General features: G+C 41.1%; 1 protein-coding gene across 3 annotated transcripts; it reads right to left on the bottom strand.

The window, feature by feature from the left end:
- Window positions 1-2,492: 2,492 nt before the first annotated feature.
- FAM50A (family with sequence similarity 50 member A) lies at window positions 2,493-21,869 on the bottom strand. Of its 3 annotated transcripts, none has more exons than XM_060683394.2 (14): window positions 21,701-21,869; window positions 20,947-21,072; window positions 15,518-15,602; window positions 15,278-15,377; window positions 12,502-12,638; window positions 12,258-12,334; window positions 12,041-12,107; window positions 11,861-11,922; window positions 10,636-10,712; window positions 8,837-8,891; window positions 7,746-7,794; window positions 7,447-7,517; window positions 6,403-6,513; window positions 2,493-2,686 (listed from the first exon to the last, which is right to left on the bottom strand). In XM_060683394.2, exons 2-14 carry the CDS (start codon window positions 21,055-21,057, stop codon window positions 2,678-2,680), a joined length of 1,011 nt encoding a protein of 336 aa, XP_060539377.1. In that variant the 5' UTR covers window positions 21,058-21,072; window positions 21,701-21,869; the 3' UTR covers window positions 2,493-2,677. The 3 variants fall into 3 exon arrangements, with proteins under 3 accessions (XP_060539377.1, XP_060539379.1, XP_087744759.1); XM_060683396.2 differs by having other exon boundaries at window positions 21,657-21,782; XM_087888633.1 differs by lacking the exon at window positions 21,701-21,869 and adding an exon at window positions 21,589-21,696.
- Window positions 21,870-23,587: the final 1,718 nt, after the last annotated feature.

Raw genomic sequence — 23,587 nt, 5'->3', positions numbered from 1 at the left:
TTCCCTAAATCATGATCCTCTCAACAGTTTCACTCTTCTCTGTCCAGAAAAGCTCTGGAATAAAAATCTGATATCCGAGTCATGACTCTTCCCCGCAGCAATTTAAAAGCAAAAAAGCAATGCTGATGACTCCTAGCTCTCCACTGGAGCCTTTTTTCTGACCAAATGAATTCTGGGATCAGAGTCTTGCTGCAGAGCCAACCAACTCAAGTTTAACCACAACAGCTAGGTTTACAAAACACATCGAACTCAAACTAGTTGAGCAGATTTTTAAACTAGCATGTTGTGCAATTCCAGCTCTAATGTGCCCAGAATGCTGACTGAATAAATCATGATTCAGCTAACAAGAGCCTTGGTAGTACAGTGGTCTAAGGCACCCTGTTATTAAGCTGGTTATTAAGACCAGCTGCCTGCAATTACTGTAAGTTCGAATCTCACCAGGCTCAAGGTTGACTCAGCCTTCCATCCTTTCTAAGGTAGGTAAATTGAGGACCCAGTTGTGGGGGCAATAAGCTGACTTTGTATAAATATACAAAAGTATGAAGGCTATTGCTGAGCGTATTGTAAGCCACCCTGAGTCTCCGGAGAAGGGCGGCATATAAATCAAATTAAAAAAAAAAAAACCCACTGGGAAACATGTCGTAGGAATACCTATAAGGGAAACTGAGAAGTCTCTTTTTCTGATTGTGGAATGAAAGGAGCAAATGAGATTAAAGCAGGCATGAGTTTCCTTGGTCCGAGCCCTTATTGGATTCACCTATGTGAATGCACTGACCCAGTAAAAGATTTGCAGAACCTGCAGTAGGGCAGCTGGTCAGCTACTCCATATAATTATATGACTCTTCAATGCTGCAGCTTCTATACAATACAAAGGACTCTCACGCTCTTTCTTAACTGCCCCTCCATGTTTCCTTGTTTCTTCTCAGCACTGAAATTTAGCAGTGCTATGAATTCCCATTACAGCTACTGTATGTTGCTCAGGAATCCTGGAAGCTGAAGCTCAGCTAATTGGGATAATTTGGGGGAGGGGCACCATTCTATCATCCCACCCTTTTTCCTATTATTTTGTCTGGATACTTGATTCTGCCTTTTGTGGTGATGACTCTGCAGCTGTTTCCAATTCCAGCATTTATGTTGTAAGATTGTGATTATGAGCCAAGGAATGAGTTCATCAAGATTTAAGTGGTATAGCCCTCCTTGACTGACCCATGAATCAAAGGTGAAGCATGGAGAAGGTAAATCTTCAGGCAAGTTAGAACGTTAGAACCTTGCAATTTTCCTGCGCATAGAAGATAATTTTAGATAAAGGAGCAAATGGGACTTTTTTTTACCTGCATTAGGAAGCAGATGCCCGTATTAAGCAACATAGTTCTCCCAATAGCGTTATTTGTTTGGGCCCAGGTTTGAATGCAGAGCAACCCTTTTTAACAAAATGCAGTGTAATCCCATGATTGTATCATGCAGTTGTTGTGACATTATTGCAGGTGGTTAGGAAATCATTTTAATTCCGTATTGCTAACAACCCTGCATTTTTTTAATTAAAAAAAAAACTCTCCCAATTTTTTTTTCCTTTTGCTTACCATTTTATGATGATTGATGAAAGTAAATAATTCATGTGCCTCATTTCCCCAACTACTCTGTTTGGTTCCAAAAAAAATCAGAAAATATCTAAAAATGTTTTTTAAAAGGCAACTGACAATGATGATGATGTAAACCCCCTTAGCAGTGATTGGCTGATTTGTACCAAAGTCAACAGAGAGCTAGATCATGCCAGTCTTTTATTCCTTGTGTTTCATACTGAAATTAGTAGGGGAGGGGGGGAGGGGAGAGGTTTATCAGAAATGGGGGGGGGGGGTTGGATCTAACAGTTCTATAGCTCCAGCCAGTGTATCCCTAGTCAACTGCCAACGTATCTTCTTTGTTTTCTGAGATTGAGCTTTCTTTGCCCGAAGGAGAGTTTTTTCAAACCGCCGGACAGCTGTTTAGCGCTGTCAGGGCGGTTTTTACAGATCGGGTGGCTGGCGGTCTATGGAGACCGTCCTCGTCGTCCGCGGAGCCAACGGAAGTTCTGAGATTGAGCTTTCTTGTTGACCAAGAGGACAGGATGAAAATGTCAGTATCTCATTTCACCTGAGGAAATTCATCGGAGGTGGTTGCCCAGAGAACTATACAATTGCAGAGTTCCACCAATTAAGAGTTCCATAACCCCTTTTTTTACCTTCTGGATTAAAATGTTATGTGGGTTTTTTTAAAACATCTGGAATAAAGCAGTATAAAAATATAAAATGACCGGTTCTGAAATGTGGTTTCTTACCAGTAAACAGACTGCCTAGAATTTGAAAATACTACTCTATACCTTAGATTCCAAGCCGTGCTGCTGAAAGCATTTTCCAGTATCAATTTAGGTCTCAAACCGGGTATTAACTTGGTGGCTTTATAGCTGGACCATCAGATCTTACAATCTATGAATAACCCTAAGACCAACAAGTCACTTCAGGGTTGGGAAAAGCAAAGGTTTATTTCACTGAAGGGTGGTACAAATATGGACAAGACATAGATGAAGAGGTGGAAGGTCTAAAAGTACTGCAGGAGATCTGGGGTGGCAAGAGCCAGATTAGACCCACCCACACACACACACATACGCACCGAGAGGATCAGGAGCTCCGACAGTGGTGGCTCAGCGGATCTGTGGGGGAAGTGTAGAGAAATAGTGTTATTCCTGCCCCAGACTAGTCTCATTTCATCAGCAATTTGCTACCTCTGGTCCCTGGACAACCAGAGTAGATGCTCTCTGCCTCTAAGTGCTCTCCTTGCTTAGTTTAATATAGTGGCTTAAGATGATTATAGAACAACAAAATTAGTAATAGAGAATGTGGAATGACCTCATAGACCACAGCAATAAACCATGAGAGAAGAAATTATGCCAAAGGACAAGGCCGTGGGCTTGCGGGTTAAAAAATCATCATTTTTGCTGACAACTGGGGAAGTAATCTAGCAAGAAACCAAACCTACGTACAGTCACAAGCAATCAATGGAATACAGTTATGAGAGGAGCTTTGGCTGCATCAGTAGCAGCTCTCTCTGGAGTGGCAGCAATAACTCATGCCCTGATTAGCTCTAGATTGGATTACTGTACCGGTTGTCCTCAATTTATGACCACAGTTGGGACTGGAATTTTGGTTGCTAAGTGATGCAGTCATTAAGTGAGTCATGAGACATTTATGACCATTTTTACTGAGGTCGTTAAGTGAATCTCAAGCTCGTTAGGTAAATCTAGCATTCCCAATTTGACTTTGCTTGATGAAAGCCAGCTGGGAAGACTGAAAACTGCGATCACTTGACTGCAAGATGCTGCTACTGTTGTCAATGTGAGCCAGTTGCCTAGTGCCCAAATTGTGATCACATGACCATGGGGATGGTGAAACGGATGTCATTTGTTCCCAGGCCATCATAATTTTGAACCATCGTTAAACAAATGGTCATAAGTCAAGGACTACCTGTAAGAGACTTTTAACACGAAGCTGCCTTTTGAGAATGATTCACAAGCTATAACTGGTGCAAATGGCAGCAGCCCATCTACTGGAGGATAATAGTTAGTCACAACCATGTGAAAATGATTTTGTTTTTGTAGACTATAGCTTGGCTACCATGTTTCTGGGTGCAGTCCAAACGCTGGGTTTAACCTGCAGGGCTTGGTTTACAGATAGTTTCAGAACTGTGTCCAAGTTGAACCTGCCTACTCTGTTCATTTTGTCCTTGAGGGGATCCCATGGATCCTTTCTCTTCAGAAAGGTGGCTGGGGACAGGCTGAAGGGAGGAGACAGAATTTGGTACAACTCCCTCTTCTAGGGTAGCTTCCAGCTGTCCAAATATCACCTCCCCCACTGTATTTTGAGAAGCTAAAAGTGGAGATGTTCTATGATGCTTTCAGTGCTTGATGGTGGATGGATTGCTCAGTTGAGCTGGACACCATTGGCCAATATTGGATTGGGTGTTTTATGGTTTTATACCTAATTTTAATGTTTTCATTATTTTATGGCCTACTGTATACTGAACTGCCTGAAATTGAATGGAAGAGGGCAGTACATTAAAACCATAAATAAAACAAACAGATAAATAAATAAAATCACTCCTCCATTGAAGCTCAGACCCTCAAATACTGTAGATCCTTGGAGGGTTATGTGCACGTACTGTATGTTTTTTTAAAAAGGGGTCAATTGATGGCTTTATTTGGATTATTTTTATAGGTGCAATTGTGTGCCTCCTATTTTAATTGCAGCGGACACCTGTTCAATCTCAGTATCTGACTTCCTCAGTTGTACACAAGGCTATATTTCATACGTAACATGGCCCTTCAATTCTTCGCACCTCATTTGCTTCCAAAATAATAATACAATATTGTCTAATAGTGGAAGGGAGAGGGCACAATCAATTGTTTCAGAGGGTTCCCAGCATTGTTTGGACACTCAATCCATTTCAAATAGCTTCTGGAAATTGAAATGCAAGGCCTAAAGATTATGTTGTTTGTCTCCAGCATTTGTTAGAATGCCACAGTAAATTTCCATTCACTTTAGAAATTTGCCTCAAATCTCTATGAAACATATCAGAATGTATGACAAGAACAGATATACACACAGAGAGAAACAGAGAAACGTTCAGACAGACAGACAGACAGACAGACAGACAGATGAATCATGCTGCTAGGAAGACCCAGCAGCCAGAGGAAGGTCCATGAGCTGGACATTCTCTTCTTGGTTTAATGTGTGCAGACCAGAATCTGTTCCACAGAAGTGACTCCAGGAGAGGCAAAGGATATATGATTTGGCTGCAGAAATCTCTGACTCATATCAAGTGTAAGGTCTGTGGTTCCTTCTACTTTTATAATGGTCAAAGATTCTTGTAAGCTCCTCATTTTTTGAAGCGGAAAAAAAAATCACTTCATGAAATGAATCTGCTCTTCAGAAGGGGATCTCCTTTCTTCTTCACCCAGGAAAGGGAAAGCATATTTTAGGCAGGAGTCGGGAGGCAAAAATTCTGCCAGATATGGAGCACAAGTGGAAAGCATTGCCCAGTATTCTGTATACGGCACCCTTTCATTTAAGGATTAGACCGGGGCTGTTAGCCCACATTTAAGAGCGAGGAAGAGGCCTCCTTTCTTTGACCTAGAAAAGCAAATGGCAGCAATCCAATTATTATGCAAGCAGCTGCGGCATAGATTAGGCCTAATTTTTAAATCAATAAGAAATGAAGCTTTCTGCCAGAAATGCACTGTACGATTAGGTTTTGGTGTATTATTGTATTACTACAGTGTTTAGAAGGCACATAATCCACTAGGATCACAGAATCCTCAGATCGGAAGCTCTCATTTGGACCATCTGCTGGTCAAGGCAGGAATCCAACTGGAAACGTCCCAGATAGATGGACCTCTAGCCTTTGCTTGAACGTATTCAATTAAGGGGACCCACCTCCTTTCTGAGAAACATTTCCACTATTGAATTGCTCTTACTGTCAGAAAGGGTTGGGTTTTTTTTAGAACATTCACTCAACATCTGCCTTCCTGTAACTTCAACCCATTATTCGGTGTCCTGCACTCAGAAATGGAGTCGGTCTTGACCTTCTGGGTCACATCCTTTCAAGAATTTGAACAGCACTATCAGAACTGGGCACCATACCTCTGTCCCGTTGCTGGGATAAGGAAGACAATTTGTCATCTCCCGATATTGCTAAACTATTGCACGCACCAGCCTGACCCAAGGCGATGCTGGATGGGTCTGACTGCAATTAGATTCCATCATCTTTTGCCCTAAGAGATGTTCTTTTACAAGCCTCATTAATGCTCCCATCTCAAGTTGTTTCTACATTTTTCAATGCTGTGCAGGCAGAAGAGTTTAACCTGGATCTTTCTCACAACTGAGAAACAATGCAATTTGCATGATTAAATAATAGGGGAAAGAAAGCATCCGTATGATTTCTGTAGAAGTAGGTCAAGTTTCAGAGACAGCGAGATTGTGAAGAATAGTTTGTTGAGTTAGATGGACGTTACAGTTGAAGGAGAGGGTGATTGGTTGGAAAGGGTACAAATGAACTTGATTGTCACTCTTTTTTTCTCAGTGTTGGCCCCCTTCTGATATATAGCACAGGCAGAAAAACAATGACTTATCTTTCAGACACATTACACGTGAAATCTAGGCATCTGCAGGGTAATGCATGAAATGTGTGACAGCAAGCTTTTTGGATATTCACCAAAAATATTTTTTTTAAAAAAAATAGGTGTTTTAATATTTTAGCTCATAGCTTGAGAATAAAAGGACAGACGTTTATGCTCACATGACCTTCCCCCGAATGATCCCATCCTCTTTGGACACCATCCCACAACCAAAGAGAATTCCCTTCCCTCCCTACCGTATACTTGTCCCACTTCTTCTCTGGATCGTAAGGCTCCCATCGGCTTGCGGGGAAAATATGTTTGTTTTTCTCATACCAGCTGCGAAGTACAACTTTACCTGCGTGGGACTGAAGGGGGACGAGAGTGGAATCAGAAGTCAAAGCACTTGATAAATCACTTCCAAATAATCTTCCCAATCAGCTCAGATGGGAACAGGAAAGTGTTCCCAAAGAACCAATGAAAGGTCACGCAGAACACTCAAAACAGAGAAAGGGAAGAATTTCTCCATTTGTTTTATTGATGGGGCCACAAGGAATTAAAATGATGGAATTACTGTATATCATGCAAATGGGTAGACTGATTTTGATAGTTTCTCTAGTTCCTATTTTAATTTTCTTGCGGAAAACACAGGAATTCACAGGTGCCAAGTTTTTGAGATCTGCCACCAAATAGTGTAATTTTGAGATTCCAAGGTACAAAGCAGATATGGGAATTACATAGGAGAATATCTGTTTATTACAAGCCATGATACAGCTTTGCCCATCTAATTTATATTAATAATAGCTCTTGTTGTAGGCATGGGAGGAAGAGACCCATGTTAGTTTATGGTATGAAATAAAAATCAGGAGTCCTGTGATAGAAGCTTTTCCAACTAACAAAATTTAAGCCTTTGAAAGAAATTTGTTAGTCAAAAAAGTGACAAGAAATTAGGCTCATTGAGTGCAGATCATGGGAACAAATTCTTTCTGTTAGCTTGCCTCTTAACTGCTGGATCAATTAGGGTATAAACCATACCTTTCACAGTTGGCTGGGGGTTATGGGTACTTCTAGATAGCACCAGATTGGGGAAGGCAGCTTGTGTTTTTTTAAGAAGTAAGGAAAATGGGGGGGGGGGGAGAGAAGCGTATTTGCAAGGTTCAGTATGTGTCTGGATAAAAGCAAAAAATAGCAACTGGATGTCAAGGTCATCTGTATTTTTTTTTTTTTTTTTGCAACGGGTGGTCCTCTCAGCAAATAGGCTTTCAGAACCAACTGATTCAGTGGCAACCTCTTTTCCTCACCTCATCTTTTTCCACTGTTGCATCACTCAACAGCCGGACATCATCATGGACGTCGAAATTGAAGAGCGGGCCTGAATTAGGGAGAGTATGTATGAGGGAGGAGAGATTTACAGAACAACTGGGCTCCCATTTCAAGGCCTGGATTTTTCCCTTTCGCTCCAGGCAGGATAAAAGTTCAGCCCAGTTGCCTGCCCTAATAGCAGCCACCTTCGTGTTCCCCTACCCCCAACCTCCCAGAGGGCTTTGATAGGAAGAAGACAAAAGCCGAAAAGGAAGGAGGAACAAAAGGAGACACTCACCGCTTTTCCCTCGAGCCTTGGTGACAATGAAATCGTAGAAGCTGTGATGCTGGATGGGCAGAAGAAAAGGGCTGAGGAAGACACATCACAAAAGGATTCCCCCAACCAAATCTGAGCACAAGCCACTTGGAGTAGCTACATTTAAGGGCAGAGGGCAGCTGCTGCAACAAGCACTGAAAGAGGGACCACAGCCACCAAAGGAATGGTAACAAACGTGTCTGGCCTGATATCCTAAGCAGAGTGGTGAGACACCATTCTTCTTTTTTCTTCCTTCCCAAGCAAAACTTTAACTGCCTTGCTTTTTTTCATTTTGGATACTTGTTTGAGAGGTGGCTCTCTCCCTCCCTCTCTCTTGAAGTCCATTGTTCCTAAAGTGGGCATGGAGCTTTCCTATTTGGAATCAGGAGCACTGGTGCTTGGAAAACTCCCAACTGGTCCGAAAGGCAACTGGGATTGGGGCTAGCACAACTATAAAAATCTAGCGGTGGCAAAATATCTAGATTGAGGGGCAGAGTTTGGTTTTCTCTGAGATGCCGTGAAAAGTGTTCAAGTCCACTGATGGGCTTTATTAAATGAAAAAACGCCAACACGGACCATGGGCTGCCTTAAATGGAACTCTCCCTTCTGCACTTATCCCCTGCTTGAGACCGAATCACTTTTGTGTGTTAGAGGAAAAGTTCCAATGATCCCTTCCTCTTGTAGCCAGGGAATTAGATCTACTGATCCAGAACTTCTAGACCACTGTGGCATTGGCATAAGAGGGCATAAGAGCAAAGTAGGGGAACACTGCATGGAATGCCGGTGGCACAGTGAGAGAGAGTAGTGGTGGAATTCAAATTTTTTTACTACCAGTTCTGTGGGCATGGCTTAGTGGGCGTGGTGTGATTTGGTGGGCGTGGCAGAGGAAGGATACTGCAAAATCTCCATTCCCACACCACTCCAGGGGAAGGATATTGCAAAATCTCCATTCCCACACCACTCTGGGGCCAGCTTGAGGAGGTATTTGCTGGTTCTCCGAACTATTCAAAATTTCCGCTACCAGTTCTCCAGAACCTGCTGAATTCACCCCTGAGACAGAGTCTTAGACTTACATGTGGGATGATGAGATCTTCCTTGATGTACATGAGCTGCTCCACACCGGCTGACCTGCAGGGAAAGATGTGCACTTAGTCTCTCAAGTCTTCCTGGAGATGCATCAAATGTTTTGGCCCCAGTGGCTACTGCATGTACAGAGCAGAGAATCTGTACTAGGGCAAGGGTGTCAAACTTGATTGTGTTGTGGGCCAGATCGTGACCTATCGTGATGGGGTTTTTTTGCCTTTGCAGTGCCAGGGTGGGCATGTGGCCTGTGTGGGCTATATCCAGTTTCACAGGCCTGTACTAGGCAGACGTGTTCCCAGGTGGGCAATAAGTGGGGGAAATACAAAGCCACTGGAGGTGGTGTGTTCATTGGTAGCAGCAGTTAAGCAAAAGTTAAGAGTTAGGAAAGTGCAGGCTGTGTTGCAGGCTGGTGGAATGTGGCTCATTTTTAAAGGGAAGCAACGGGATGGTAAGGATAAAAGTGAATGCTAGAAATATGGGAGTGAGGGAGAAGCTGAATGGGCTGGTCAGGAAGGAGGATAAGGCAGATTGGTGGCCAATCCAATCAGTGGAGAGTTATGCGAAATGAAGGGAAGACATGGGGAAGGTCAGGAAGACCAGTGTAAGGATCAGTCAGGTAAGCACTGCTTAGTGCAGGGGTCTCCAACCTTGGCAACTTTAAGACTTGTGGACTTTAACTCCCAGAATTCCTCAACCAGCAAAGCAAAGCTGGCTGAGGAATTCTGGGAGTTAAAGTCCACAAGTCTTAAAGTTGCCAAGGTTGGAGACCCCTGGGCTTAGTGAGCTGTCATTAAGGAGAACAGACAAGGTCAGAAAAAGAGGACGGGAGAGAGGCAAGGCACATCAGCCTTGCCGTATTCATCCATTGAAAACTCTCTTGAGATTTCCTGGACAAAAATCTGAACAATAACATCTTTGGGGTTTCAGTTCCACCAGTCCGGAAGACACCTAAAAAGTCTTGGCTGAACTTCCAAGTCACAAGAGGTTTGTTCCATGAATGAAACAAAACACATTTTCTGACTTGTGCACCCCTGAGTCTCCTTCTTTAGAAAAGAAGACGGCTAAGCGTATGTTACTTGTGAAGTTTGCTCACTTTTCCAATCCACATCAGCCAGTTGTGTTACAGGACAGTGCTGCCAATTCTCACTGCCATCTACATTAGATATTGGCCTTTATAATGCATGCTTCATGTATGGGTAGTCCTCGGCTTACGACTACAATTGAGCCTTAAATTTCTGTTGCTAAGTGAGACATCGGTGAGTTTTGCCCCATTTTACGACCTTTCTTGCCAGAATTGTTAAGTGAATCACTGCAGTTAAGTTAGTCACAGGGTTGTTAAGGGAATCTGGTTTCCCCATTGACTTTGCTTGTCAGAAGGTTGCAAAAGGGGATGATATGACCCCAGGACACTGCAACTGTCATAAATATGAACCAGTTGCCAAGCGTCTGAATTTTGTTTATGTGACCATAGGAACGCTACAATGGTTGTAAGTGTGAAAAATGGTCATGCCCCTTTTTTCAGTGCCGCTGTAACTTCGAATGGTCATTAAATGAACTGTTGTAAGTCAAGGACCACCTGTAGTGACTTCTGAATTAAAAACCTTTTTCCGCATTGCAATTGAGTCGATGAGGCTGATACCATCAGCTAGCACAAGGCCAGGATCTGTTTACCAGGGCTAACTGTAATATTCACCAGATGGTAACAACTTGAACTCACAAATGAATGCAAATTGAAACGAATTCTCCTCAGCCAGATGCATGGAAAATAAAACTCCACAAAGTCCTTTACCGAAGCTCACTGAAGTCCTTGCGCAAGATCTCCAGGGCCTTTTGCAGGAATTGCTGAATGGTGTTGCCCTTTTTCATCTACACTGAGGGAAAAGAAGAGTCAGTTGGGAATGGATTTCTCTCAGACAACCCCCACAAGTAAAAGCTCACACTGTTCTCTGCGGAGTCATATCTCTTAGTTTACTTTATTTCATCCAACAAACTCAAGGAATCCATTTTTCATCTTCATCTCAATAAATACTTGATCATGTAACCCTAGCTAGTCTAAGAATGGTGACTCCTCTATGCTGCCACTTTCATGCCTACGTGGAAAGTGGAATTTGGAACATTCCAGAACTAGTCTGACACTCTAAACACTCAGCCAACCTGTGAGTAATTTCTATCTCCCACACTCCCACATGTTTATTTATATAAAAGATTTAGAAGCCTGGCCTTTAACCGAAAGATTAGTCAGTGAAACCTTTACCAGATTTTGTGAGGGTGATTTTTCTTCAGAGAGATTATAGGTTAAAGGGGACAACTGTTTATATGGAGGAGTTTTAAAAAAGTTTTGGTGTGGAACAAAAATGACAAAAGAAATGTTTCTTTTCCTGGCCTGTGAGTATCTGAGATTATAGTATTGCTGGGTGGAAACAATTGTGGGCCTGACCATTCTTATGACGAGAGACAACTGGGAACCACACTTTAGCACAATAGTATTTTTTTTTAAAAAAAAGCTATGATGCACTGCACATCTGAGAGCCAGTTTGATCTAGTGATTGAGGCTCCTGGTTAGAAATCAGGAGACTGTGAGTTCTAATCCCACTTAAGGCAGGAAAGCTGCTGGGGGACTTTGGGCCAGTCATTCTCTTTCAGCCTAACCCACCTCACAGGAATGCTACTGTGAGGAAAACAGGAAGGAGTATTAAATATGTTCACCGCCTTGAGTTATTTATAAAATAATAAATAAATAAATAAATAAATAATTCTGCTTCCTGTCTTGAACTAAGAATGAACAAAGCCGAACACTTGATGGAATGCTAAACAGCTGTGAAGTAGTATTTTGCATCAGCCATTTTAAGAAGCTGGACACAGAATACATATAGATGGTCACACAATAAAAATCAGGGTACTGTATGGAAGAAGCCAACAACCTGAGTCCTTGTATTCTAGACCCAAGCATTAAACCACCCACTGGCTTTCCAAAGCTGAGAACAAAATCCAAGCAGGCTGGGAGCAAAGCTCACCTTCACCGTTCGGCGGTGCCCAGAGCCATCCCAGTAACTGAATGTGATCTCAATTTCTTCACCTGGCCAAAGACAAAGAAAGAAAATAATGAAAAGGATGGGAGAGTCCTCTCTTTAAACACAATTATAACGGTCACCCTTCCACTTGGAAGGCATGCCAGACCACTTTCCATCACTCACTCTTGATTTTTTCTTGTTTGGCCTCCCACTCTTGCCGAAGCTCTTCTCGCAGGCGGTTTTCTTCTTCCTGAAATCCAGGATGTGGAAAAGAAAAGGATGAAGCAATCTGTGGCCCTCCAGATTTTGGTGAAGTATAACTCTCAGCCTCCATTACTCTTGACTGCTGTAGTTTATGGGAGTTAATCAGCATCACCTACAGGACAAGTAATTACCATACCTCACGGTCACGGTCAGGGAGGAAGCTAGTGTCCACATCTGGGTTCTTCCCAAGTTTCTTCTTTTTGGGAGGCAACTCTAAGAAAAGCAGGAGAATCATGTATGAATGAGGAGCTACCTTTAACATTCTGTTGCTTGAATTCAACAGTCGCTGTCCTACACTTCCCTCCCTTGCTATTGCTATCATCACACGAGGCCTACTTCAGCTTCACTTTCTGCAATGCATCCAGCCTACTATTCCTCACCTTCTCGTTCCAATTCTGTTTCCTCATCTTCTTCCTCAGCATCATCTTCCTCCTCTTCATCCAGAGTGAAGGACAAGCTTGAGATCTTACGTTTTTGTTCCTGCTTGCGTTCCCGCTCCCGCATCCGTTCCAATTTTCTATGAGAAGGAAATAGAAAATCAGTTTGGCATGAAATGCACACTTGAGGGAGCTCTTAGAAGATTTCTGTGAAAGGCAGGGTGTTGAAAAAACATAAGACCACTGAAGGGGGAAAAAAATTTCAAAACAAAACTGATTCAACCTCATTTCTTAGAAGGAGAAGGAAGGGAGCTTTTTAAAAGAATTGTTATGCTATCCAAAGCAATAGTATATAGTTGGTTACACTGACATTGAAAGAAAAATGACTTTCAAAGCCAACGATGACTTATCACTGTGATAGTATTCAAACAGTCACTATTTGGACAAATCATGCAATTGTTATATTCAGATTTAAGTATGTCATTCTCAAACAGTTGACATTTTCCCACATTTAGGAAATTACTGTTTGATGAAATGTTTCCTTATTCTATTAGTGATATTCATTCAGTTCTTAAAATAACACTTTAATAAATCAAATTACAAATGAAGGGAAACTGTACACAAAGGACTGATAAAGAGTTCAAAATTATTCTTATATTTTTTTAAAAAAAAGATGAACATTATCATGAAATGTCTCTGTTCTAAAGTTAGTGAAGAGTAACCTGTGGCCTGGAGACTTTGCAGCTGATGTAAGAATATCATGTTAGACAAAATAGAAGATCTGCCTATTTCAACATGTTCATTTTGAACTCTTGTCAGATATCCCTGGGATGTTGACAGGAAAAGCATGGAGACAAATACATAATCTTTGTTAGTTTATCTCTGGAGTTTTCTTGATTGTTCTGTTACTTAGTGAAATCCTTTAAAAATTCATTCTAGGGTAATTTAATTCACTAGATTTATTTATTTATTTATTTTTATTTTATGCAATTTATATGCTGCCCTACCTCCGAGGACTCAGGGCGGCTCACAACGGTAAAATGCATAGTTCCTTATTAAAACGATATAAATTTAAAACAGTTTAAAATTCATTAAAAAACCCCCATCAGTCCAGGCTACGGAACAACCAGGTCTTCAACTCGCGGCGGAACGAGCGAAGGTCAGGGGCCTTCTGGAGCTCCAAAGGAAGTTAGTTCCAGAGGGTGGGTGTGCCCACAGAGAAAGCTCTCCCCCTGGGGGTCGCCAGCCGACACTGTCTGGCCGACGGCACCCTGAGGAGGCCCTGTCTGTGGGAATGCACCAGGCGATTGGGGATTGTCGCTGACTGCAGGGGACCGACAAATATCCCAGGCCTAGGCCATGAAGGGCTTTATAGGTGATAACCAGCACCTTGAACCTCAGCCGAAGGGCAACCGGTAACCAATGCAAGCTGCGCAGGAGGGGTGTAACATGGGAGTGCCGGGACGCTCCCATCACAACCCGCATGGCCGCATTCTGCACCAGCTGAAGCCTACGAGTGGTTTTCAAGGGCAGCCCTAGGTAGAGAGCGTTGCAGTAGTCAAGATGGGAGGTGACCAGTGCATGAGTAACGGTGCGTAGAGCATCTTGGTCCAAGTAAGGGCGCAACTGTCACACAAGGCGAACCTGTGCAAATGCCCCCCTGGTCATGGTCGTCACATGGTCTTCCAGAGACAACCGTGAATCCAGGAGGACACCCAAGTTGCGGGCCCTATCCACAGGGGGTAACACCTCACCCCCGATGGTCAATGATGGAATATCTCGATCGGAACAAGATGCCAGTACCCACAGCCACTCGGTCTTGGCAGGATTGAGTGGAAGCCTGTTCCTCCCCATCCAGGTCCATACCGCTTCCAGGCAGCGGGACATCACGTCGAGAGCATCACTGGGCTGGTTTGGGGTGGATATAAAAAGCTGGGTATCATCAGCGTACTGATGATACCGCACCCCAAAACCACGGATGATCTTCCCAAGCGGCTTCATATAGATGTTGAACAGGAGAGGCGAGAGGACCGACCCCTGGGGCACCCCACAGGTGAGGGGCCTCATAGCCGACCTCTGCCCCCCTGCCAACACCGCTTGCGTATGGCCCGAGAGGTAGGAGAACCACCGTAAAATGGTGCCTCCCACTCCCAACCCCTCGAGCCATCGCAGCAAGATACCATAGTCTATGCTATCAAACGCCGCCGAAAGATCCAAGAGGACCAAAACAGAGGAATATCCCCTGTCCCGAGCCCTCTAAAGATCATCCACCAGTGCAACCAATGCCGTCTCTGTGCTGTACCCCGGCCTGAAACCCGATTGGATACTGTGTTTTCCCCAAAATAAGACCCTGTCTTATATTTTTTTGAACCCTGAAATAAGTGTTTGGCCTTATTGCCATGCGCTCAAAAGCCAGATTGGTCTTATTATCAGGAGATATCTTATTTGCGGGGAAACAGGGTAGGAAATTCCATAAATCTGGAGGCATGAAAATCACATTTTTTTACATGTCCTAAACCTACTGTCCTTCATTTTTAAGGGGCTCGCATCTTCACACACACAAAAAATAGTTTTATCAAACAGATAAACTGGTTCTCCCCAGATGTTTTGAGCTCCAATTATTCCAAATCAGCACACCTAATATCAAGGGATTATATAAATTATGGGTCAAAAGAGGTGAACGATACAAGGTTGTTCATTCCCTTCCAAATAATGGAAGCTATTCTCCAAGACCCAAGTTATCCTGCCCAGAATTTCATGCACACACTCACAAACTTACAGTTGTAATTCTTTGGACTGTTCCTTTTTGGCTAGCTGCTTCTCCCGTTCCTTTACAAGGGCCTCTTGCTTGGCCTTCATGTCATTGAGGGTCACCAAACCTATTGGAAGAAGCTGTGCTGGAAATAGGCCCAAACACTACGCAGGAGAGAAGGTAATTCACACAAACTAAGGAATGGAGGCCAGGGCTTGGGGCCTCTTTCTAAAACATAGGTCCCTCTTTAACTACATCCAGACTCACCAACGGTGCTAGATTTCAGCTCAGCTTCCACTGCATCATAATGGGCAGAGAATTTCTTATCGATGTTTGACTTCATGATGTTCTCCTGCCACAGGCAAAGAACACATCAGTCAGAAGAAGTATTGTAGACCCTGGTGACATTTCGGTTTCCATTTTTGGATTCAACCCAGTAAAAAATGGAAACTATCTTAGGTAGAAAACATGGGAATTTCAATCCATTTACTGTATTTAGGCAAATATAGGAGATTACAACCTAACCTAACCTAACCACAGAAGTCAGGATAGATTACATATTTTTTTTTCTATGAATTTCAATTAGCAAGGTAAGATAAAGAAACATGTTCCTTCTCATCAAGGGTAAGTGTTCATGTGGGGATGGGCAAATTCTCAAGCAGAACATATGGCTGCATATTATATTAGACTGCGTGATAAAAGAGCACCAACAAAGATGAGGTGGTGCTTATGAAAACTGAGGGATCCTCAAGAATTACCTGGGCAATCAGGATAAGAAATATTATATGAACAACAGATGTTAGTGTCAAATAGGGGATTCGTTATTGCATTTGGAAGAAACATATGTCTGGCTGAGCACACCCCAAGACAAAGCACTGGGAAAGCACTTATGCAGCAATTACACAGTGAACACAAGGGAGCAAGCTCAACCCAACACTGTTAGAAGAAGCAGAATTATCTGTCAATATCAACATTTGGTGAAAAAGTTCACAAGCTGGAATACAGCTTATTACAGTAAAAATGTAAAGTAAAAAAAAAAAGAATATTACAGAAAAATAAACAGTCAACTAGGTTCTGATGTAAGAGAAATGTCAAATCTGTGAATAGCCAGTATGAATATACTGTAGTCCTGCAAATCAATCAAAGGAAGTAGGTGAGGTGTTCTGAATTACTAGTTTGCTCCCAGAAAGGCTGCAGAATTTTAGCTTTTCTGTTTATAATGAAATATTTTTTGATTAGTCACTCAGACTAAAATGATTAAAATATAAACCTCCATACCAGATTTATAACTTAAAATCCCATCATGCAAAAAGAGGAAAACATGTTACTTAATCCTAAGGATGATGCCCACTTACAATTCTGCATGAAACAGCAACAGAACACAGTAAGCTATACAGAGACAGGTGTCAGCACAGGCAAAAGTCAAAAAATATTTTTACAGTAATTTTATTAAAAATTACAGTTAAGAAGATAAAAGCTAATACAAACTAAAAAATAAAATCAAAAGAAAAAATAGAAAGTGCAAAAAAGAAAAACTAGAAAGAAAACTAGAAAAGAAAAAATATGAAAACAAATAAAAATAAACAAAAGCAACAAAGTTGCTTAATCACAAGTATAAACAATTTTAATAACTTATCACCTTTTCTTAAAATACAAGAAATGATCTCTTGTTCCAGTATCCCATCTCTTATCTATAAAGCAATCCTTCAAATCTCATTATTTAATCCTTTATTTATTTAAATTATTTAAAGTAATTTAAGGGTTACCAAAGATAACAATTCTATTTTAACTTTGATTAGATAAACCAACTTTATATTCCTTCTTCTTTTAACAATTTTGATCTTTAGTCCCTTCAAATTATATACTACAACTTTTTGTTTTCAAGGCTTTAATGGGTATCCTTTGTAAATACAATATAGGAAAGTTATCCAGGGCACTTTTTTTGGTTCATTATGTGTATATTCCTTTTGATTATTAAGATATTAGCCAGTTTCATTTGTATGTCCAGTGTAGCATCTTTTTCCATATCATTCTTGTACCCTGTCATTTTTAACTCTACTTTTAGTCTATTTTTCAGTAAAACTTGTTCCTCTTTCATAACATTTTCTAAATACAGTCTATCTATAAAGACAGATACTCTTAAAATTAACTTCTGAATTCCTTGTTTACAAATATCCTTCCCTGTTCCAATGTTCTAATATTTTCTTTTTTCTGTATTAGTAAAGTCAAATTTGTAAGTGTTCTTCCTTAATTGTAATCTTTAGTTCCTTGTGGTTCTCTCTAGAGTCCAACCTTCAAAGTTGTATTCTATTTTTAAAAGATAATTCAAAAAAGCATTTTCCCACAATTCCCACAATTCCAAAATCTTATTTCCAATCCAACTGGGTTCTTTGTAATTTTCTGAAATCAAAGTTCTAAGTACTCTTTTGCTGTTTATTCCGAAAATATTTTTTTAAGTTCTTAAACTTGTGTTTAAAACTTATTTTGCTGAAGGAAACCAACCCACTGCTGTAAAATTTGTTAATCCAAGGATTCCTAATTGCTAAAATGCAACTAATAAAATTTCAAAAATGGTTAGAAAAGAAAGTATGCAAACCCAGTAGGCACACCGACTATGGTTTGAGCAAAAAGATGGCTATTCTCTTGTCTCCCAAAGCTCTAAACCCACTGAAGACTGTCCTGAGTTTTTTCTTTCTTTTTATTCTTTTTATTGTGTTTTTACAAATAAACAAATCTTACTCACATCTTATGCATAACTGTGACCATTTACATACCATAACATTCCAATTCAAATACACTATACATTTTTACTACACATTTTAATTCTACTTCTATTTTGTCTATTTCTTTTCTTTTTTTCTGTTCTCAACCCATGCTGCGTAGTATTTGTCCTTTCATTTCAATTGTTAATATGTCCATTTCAGCACAATCAAATATTTTTTTAAGTACTAAGCCTTCAGAAGGTATGTTTGTATTTCTCCAACATTGCGTGAAAGCTATCTTTGCTGTGGTTATTATATGTAAAATGATATATATTATTTTTTTGTTGTATTTCCTTTTAACTATCCCTAGGAGAAATAGTTCCGGGGTATATTCTATCCGATGTCCTGTTAATTCCTGTATCCACCTATGTATTTTCATTTTTTTTTTCTTCATTTTATTAGATTTATATACTGCCCTATTCCCGAAGGACTCAGGGCGGTGAACAGCCAGAAAGATAAAACACACAAACTACAAAATTTAAAAGACAATATAAAAACCCATTAAATAAATTTGGCCCAAAACAATTTAAAACACCCCTAATATTTTAAAACCAATTTTAAAAGTTACAATTAAAAGGGAAGTTAGGCCAGGCCAACCTGTTGAAATAAATAGGTCTTGAGGCCACGGCGGAAGGTGTGTAAATCCGGAAGAAAAAAAATATTTTCTTCCAATATTTTTTTCGTTTCAGGGCACAATCACCATGTATGATAAAAGGTACCTTGTTTTTGACCACATTTCCAACAATTCGGGCTTAAATTTGGGTATATCTTTGCCAGGTGCCAGCGATAGAACATTTTATATTAGTTCTCTTTGTACTTTGCCAATTTAATTATCTTATAATTTCTATTCCAAATTTTCTCCCAATCCTCCAATTCAATACTATGCCCGACATTTTTTGCCCACACTATCATAACTCTCTTCACTCTAGCTTCAGCTCTATCAAATTCTAATAAGTAATTATAAATTTTTGTTATTAATTTTTCATCTGGGCCAACCAATAATTTGCCCAATTGTTATGGCACCATCTCAATTCCATACTCATCTTTATCTTTTTTGTACCATGATTGAAGTTGCAAATAAGACTGTCCTGAGGTTTTTTCATGAGGATCAACTGTCTGGAACACTTGTGGCAGTGGTGCATTGCCCCCGGTTCGCACTGGTTCTATAGAACCGGTAGTAAAACTGGGGGAGGCTCCGCCCACCGATCCCAATGTCATCAAAATGCTTCTGCGCATGCACAGAAGCTTCTGCACGTGTGGCCCAGTTGCGAACTGGTAGTAAAGGTAGGTAGAACCCACCCCTGACTTGTGGGTGATCTCAAGTCCTCTCCTTACCAGAAAGGAATTATGAAGAGCAGATCTACCCACTACTCTTCATTCTGCCCTGGTTGTTGGCTCTGTTTTTAGCAGAGCAATCCTCAGTTTGTCATTTCTTCCCCAAAAGTCCAGAAAAAAATTCTTCTGCTGCATTAGAAAACTTACGTTTAATACACAAGTCACAAAATAGTAAGTTTATGTATAAGGATCCATTGCAAGGGTTTTTAGAAATGTCTTACATCTCTCATCTTTGCTGAAAATGAAGCAAGTGTAGTCTATACAGGAGTGCATTTGAGACAAATTTTCTCTCAAAAAATCAATAAAATGACCAGGACATAACCAGAATAGTTTAAGTGTCAGGTTTCGGTTCTGTCTTAAAATAAGTTTCATTTTCAAGCGCAGTCTCTAATGAATCATTCTTTATTAAGAACAGAGATAGCCGACATTTCTGAGGCTAATTGCAGCCAAACTGGCCCCTCCTTCCAACCCCCTCCTCTTCCGCTCTCTAACCCCAACGTCCCATTGGCCAACATGCAGATCCATCTCTACGTCCTGGCACGTACTTCTCACAGGAATGTGGCCCCCACCCTCATCCCCCAGGAAACCCTATCTGTTGCATGCAGAAAACTAGGTAAAAGTTCATCTCAGCAATAATTCAGCGCTTCTGGTCTTCATGTCAGCACTGGAAGAGAGCATAATTTGGAATGCTGACATTAAGCTTATTCCGCTAGAGAAAAGACATCTGAAAATGGTAAATGTCTTGAGCAGATATGAGTATGGTAGACATGATTTTTCAAATAAAAAAAGGAAAATTAGAGCAATATTCATATTCTGGAGACTATGAGTAAAATATTCTTAAAAGGTGACAAAATATGGAAGATAAGAAATTTCTTAAAGTCACACTAAGACTAAACATTGAATCATAGTTGCTTCACAGAAAAATAAATACCATGTTTCCCTGAAAATAAGACCCTGTCTTATATATTTTTTTAATCCCGAAATAAGCGCTTGGCCTTATGTGCCATGTGCTCAAAAGCCTGATTGGGCTTATTATCAGGGACTGTCTTATTTTGGGGAAAACAGGGTAGGAAAAATCATAGGAAGAGTTTCTATTTGCAAGACAAATCTAAGGGCAAGAAAGGTTAAGTGTCTGAAGAACATATGTTCTGGAAGAAATACTGCACTCAAATCAGAAATATAACAATCAGCTTAAAGCCTGGTGTGCTGCACTCCCTGCATTAATTATTTGAATGTGACATCAAATATTTGGTAGAATATCTACTTGCTTTTCTTTTCTTTTGCTTTTTTATTCTGCATGATGAAGCCTATACATATCACAGAAAAACGAAGCAAAAATACTAAAAAAAACCCTCTCATTTTTAAAAACATGCACACTTTTTTAGAAATATATTCATGATTAACGGTGGAAACTTTTGCTCTTGTTTGTTTTTGACTACGGAAAAGAACATTCTCTCCCATTCCTTCATTAAAACCTCCACCTTTGCCAGAATGATTCCAAACAAACCCTTATTTCTAAGGAACAACCCCGTGTTCCTTAGCGTTATCTCCTGAAAGAATTCAAAAACCAATCTCTCGGTGAGTTCTACTTCTCATCACCTCAGCGATGCGCTGCCTCATTTGTTCCATATGCTCACGTTGCCTCTCTCTCTTCTTCATCAACTGAAGGGCCCGGCCAGCCTCGCTGGCAGCTCCTTTGTATTGTGCCATGATCGCTGATGGGACCTGTGAGGTACAAAACACACATACATGAATGAAGCTGCTGTACATTTACTGCCTTCTCCGACAGGCAGCAGCTCTCCAGAAACTAACCCATCTTACCCCCTTATTATGATCCTTTTAATGGATGCTGCATCAAACCTGGGATCGGGTGCCTGTAAAAGTAGATGATCTACCAACTGATCATCAATGGTAATCGTGAAGACAACCCATTAAAACAGAAAGAGATCCAAGGACTGGAAAGCAAGGGGAAGATATGGGATTCCTGGATCTGGCATGAGAAATTGTGAAAGGAAAAGGGGAACCCCAATATAGAGGACCCGGATTGTGGGGGCAATAAGCTGATTTTGTATAAAAAGAACACCGCTAAAAAGCCCTACTAAGCAGGTATATACAAAAGTATGAAGGCTATTGCTTAACGCATTGTAAGCCGCCCTGAGTCTCCGCAGAAGGGCGGCATATAAATAGAACTAATAAATAAATAAATAAATAAATAAATAGAGAGATCGATGTGATCCATGCCTGGTCAAAATGCCGTGGAATTTCTTTCTTTCTGCCCCCCCAAAAAATGTTCAGAAAAACCTTCTAACCGCAAAATCCCACCAGCTGCTTCGCCCACGTCACTCGCACGTACCAGGACAGAACCGAACTCTAACCTTCCTCTTCCTATTTTCCCACGATCGGCCGATATACGGAAGAAAACTCGGAAAGTCAATCGATTCACAGCCGGAATTTCCGGTAGAAACGGCTTGTTGCCAATGTTCTAGCCTTGACACCTCTATGATAAGACGACTTTTCCTATTGGCCGAGGCGGGCTTATGGAGTCGGAAGTGTCAGTCAAGACGGAAGAGAGGGCGTGGTTTGCGTAGGAGCGCGACTAATCATCTGCTTAGTCGAGAGGCGGCGACGCAGCTTCTTAGAGAGATGCTAAAGCAGTGTTTCTCAACCTTGGAAGCTTGAAGATGGGTGGACTTCAACTCCCAGAATCCCCCAGCCAGCGCTGCTGGCTGGGGGATTCTGGGAGTTGAAGTCCACCCATCTTCAAACTTCCAAGGTTGAGAAACACTGTGCTAAAGGAAGGGAAAAATAGAATAGAAATCTCAGTGGAAGCCTCTTCCCTGATTGCGCTTCTCCCTCCCTGTGAGAAAGTGAAAATGCAGTCCTACTACAGAATCCGATACTTGTCTGTCTAGGAATTAAATAGGACCGACTCCCAGATAACTGGGTTTTAAGATTACAGATAAAATTGCTGGTTTATCCACGTCGTTCGTGGTTCGTTTCCTCGCCCGCTGCAAAGAGGCGTGGGAATTAAGGAACGAACGTGCCCCAAATCGGCTTGGGTTGATTTTGAGCAAAATCGACCAAGCTGTCAAAAACCTCAGCCAAGCACAATCAAGTTATAAGAAGTTGATCGTGAGAGTCCTAAAGCATCGGGAAAAACGCCAGTTTGGCTGCTGCTGTTTTTAATTTGTTAACTGGCAAACGGGGTCTTGTTTCATTTTTTATCGTGAAGTTAAAAGTTGGCCCTCCCCGGGGACCAGTCACTGCTGCTTTGTCACATATAATTATGTGAATAATAATTAAGCCTTGTCGAGGAACGTGGCAAATATTTTTCAACTAGCGCAGTTTCTGTGAAGATAGGAAACCTATCGTACGCAGGATAGGATACCTCCAACTCAGCTTTCACAAGCCCCCCCGCCCCTTCCACTCGATAATGTAAGCGTGTTTTCTGGGATTGAAGCTTGGCAATCCTTTGTGTGAAACTCAATATTCACTTGTATTGAAAACGATCCCGCTAAGCTAAGAAGAAAGGCGAAATCGGCGTCACTCGCTTTCTGGAAAACTGCCCTTCAAAAGCGTTGCGACGAAACGAACTCTTCTAATGATTTTGTACTCACGCGTGCGAATTGAAAAGTTGTATCGTGTTTACTAACTATGGTTTAGCAGGATACACAAACCTGGTGAATTGGGTGATGTGTCAACAAACGAACTGTAGATTGATAAACAACTACCATATGGCATGTGTGTGGCGGAAGTTATGAACTGCAATTGGGAATCAGCAGTGACGACCGTTTGAATTTTCCTTTTTAAAAAGGCGGGATTATCATGGTTGTAACTGTCCACTTATTGGCCAAAAGGGATAAAGAAAAATAATTTAAGGAAGTTGGACTGGCGGCATTTGAATAGTCTTCCCATATCGTTGTACGCAATATGGATGAATGTATTTTAATGATCCTTAAATGAGATGTATGTTGTCATTATTTGCAAGCAATTCAGTTGGAAAGAGTGTTTCCTGGTTTCCTTTATATTATTTATTTGAATTTTGTTTGCACCGATTGCTTATAGAAATTGTTTGAAGTATTCCTTCTTTGCTGTATTAGGTACTGAATGTTCAACTTGCCCATATGATGCCAAGTTAAAATATACAGAAGTGATACACATTCACCATTTTTATTGATCAATAGAAAGTTGCCATTTTAAAGTTTAATGTCTGAAAAAATCTGATTTACCTCAGCGGCTA

Source organism: Pantherophis guttatus, chromosome 2, assembly GCF_059756535.1.
Source record: "Pantherophis guttatus breed Tessera chromosome 2, ASM5975653v1, whole genome shotgun sequence".
Classification (NCBI taxonomy): domain Eukaryota; kingdom Metazoa; phylum Chordata; class Lepidosauria; order Squamata; family Colubridae; genus Pantherophis; species Pantherophis guttatus.
Note: the sequence above shows the minus strand (reverse complement) of the source record. Positions and strands in the feature narration are given on the sequence as shown.

Excerpts from the sequence above, each read along its gene's own strand:
- FAM50A (XM_060683394.2), bottom strand. The coding sequence starts at position 21,057 with ATGGCACAATACAAAGGAGCTGCCAGCGAGGCTGGCCGGGCCCTTCAG. Across the intron at positions 10,713-11,860 it reads GGCACCGCCGAACGGTGAAG|ATGAAAAAGGGCAACACCAT; the intron begins GTGAGCTTTGCT and ends CCCTCAGTGTAG. Across the intron at positions 7,518-7,745 it reads CAAGGCTCGAGGGAAAAGCG|GCCCGCTCTTCAATTTCGAC; the intron begins GTGAGTGTCTCC and ends TCCCTAATTCAG.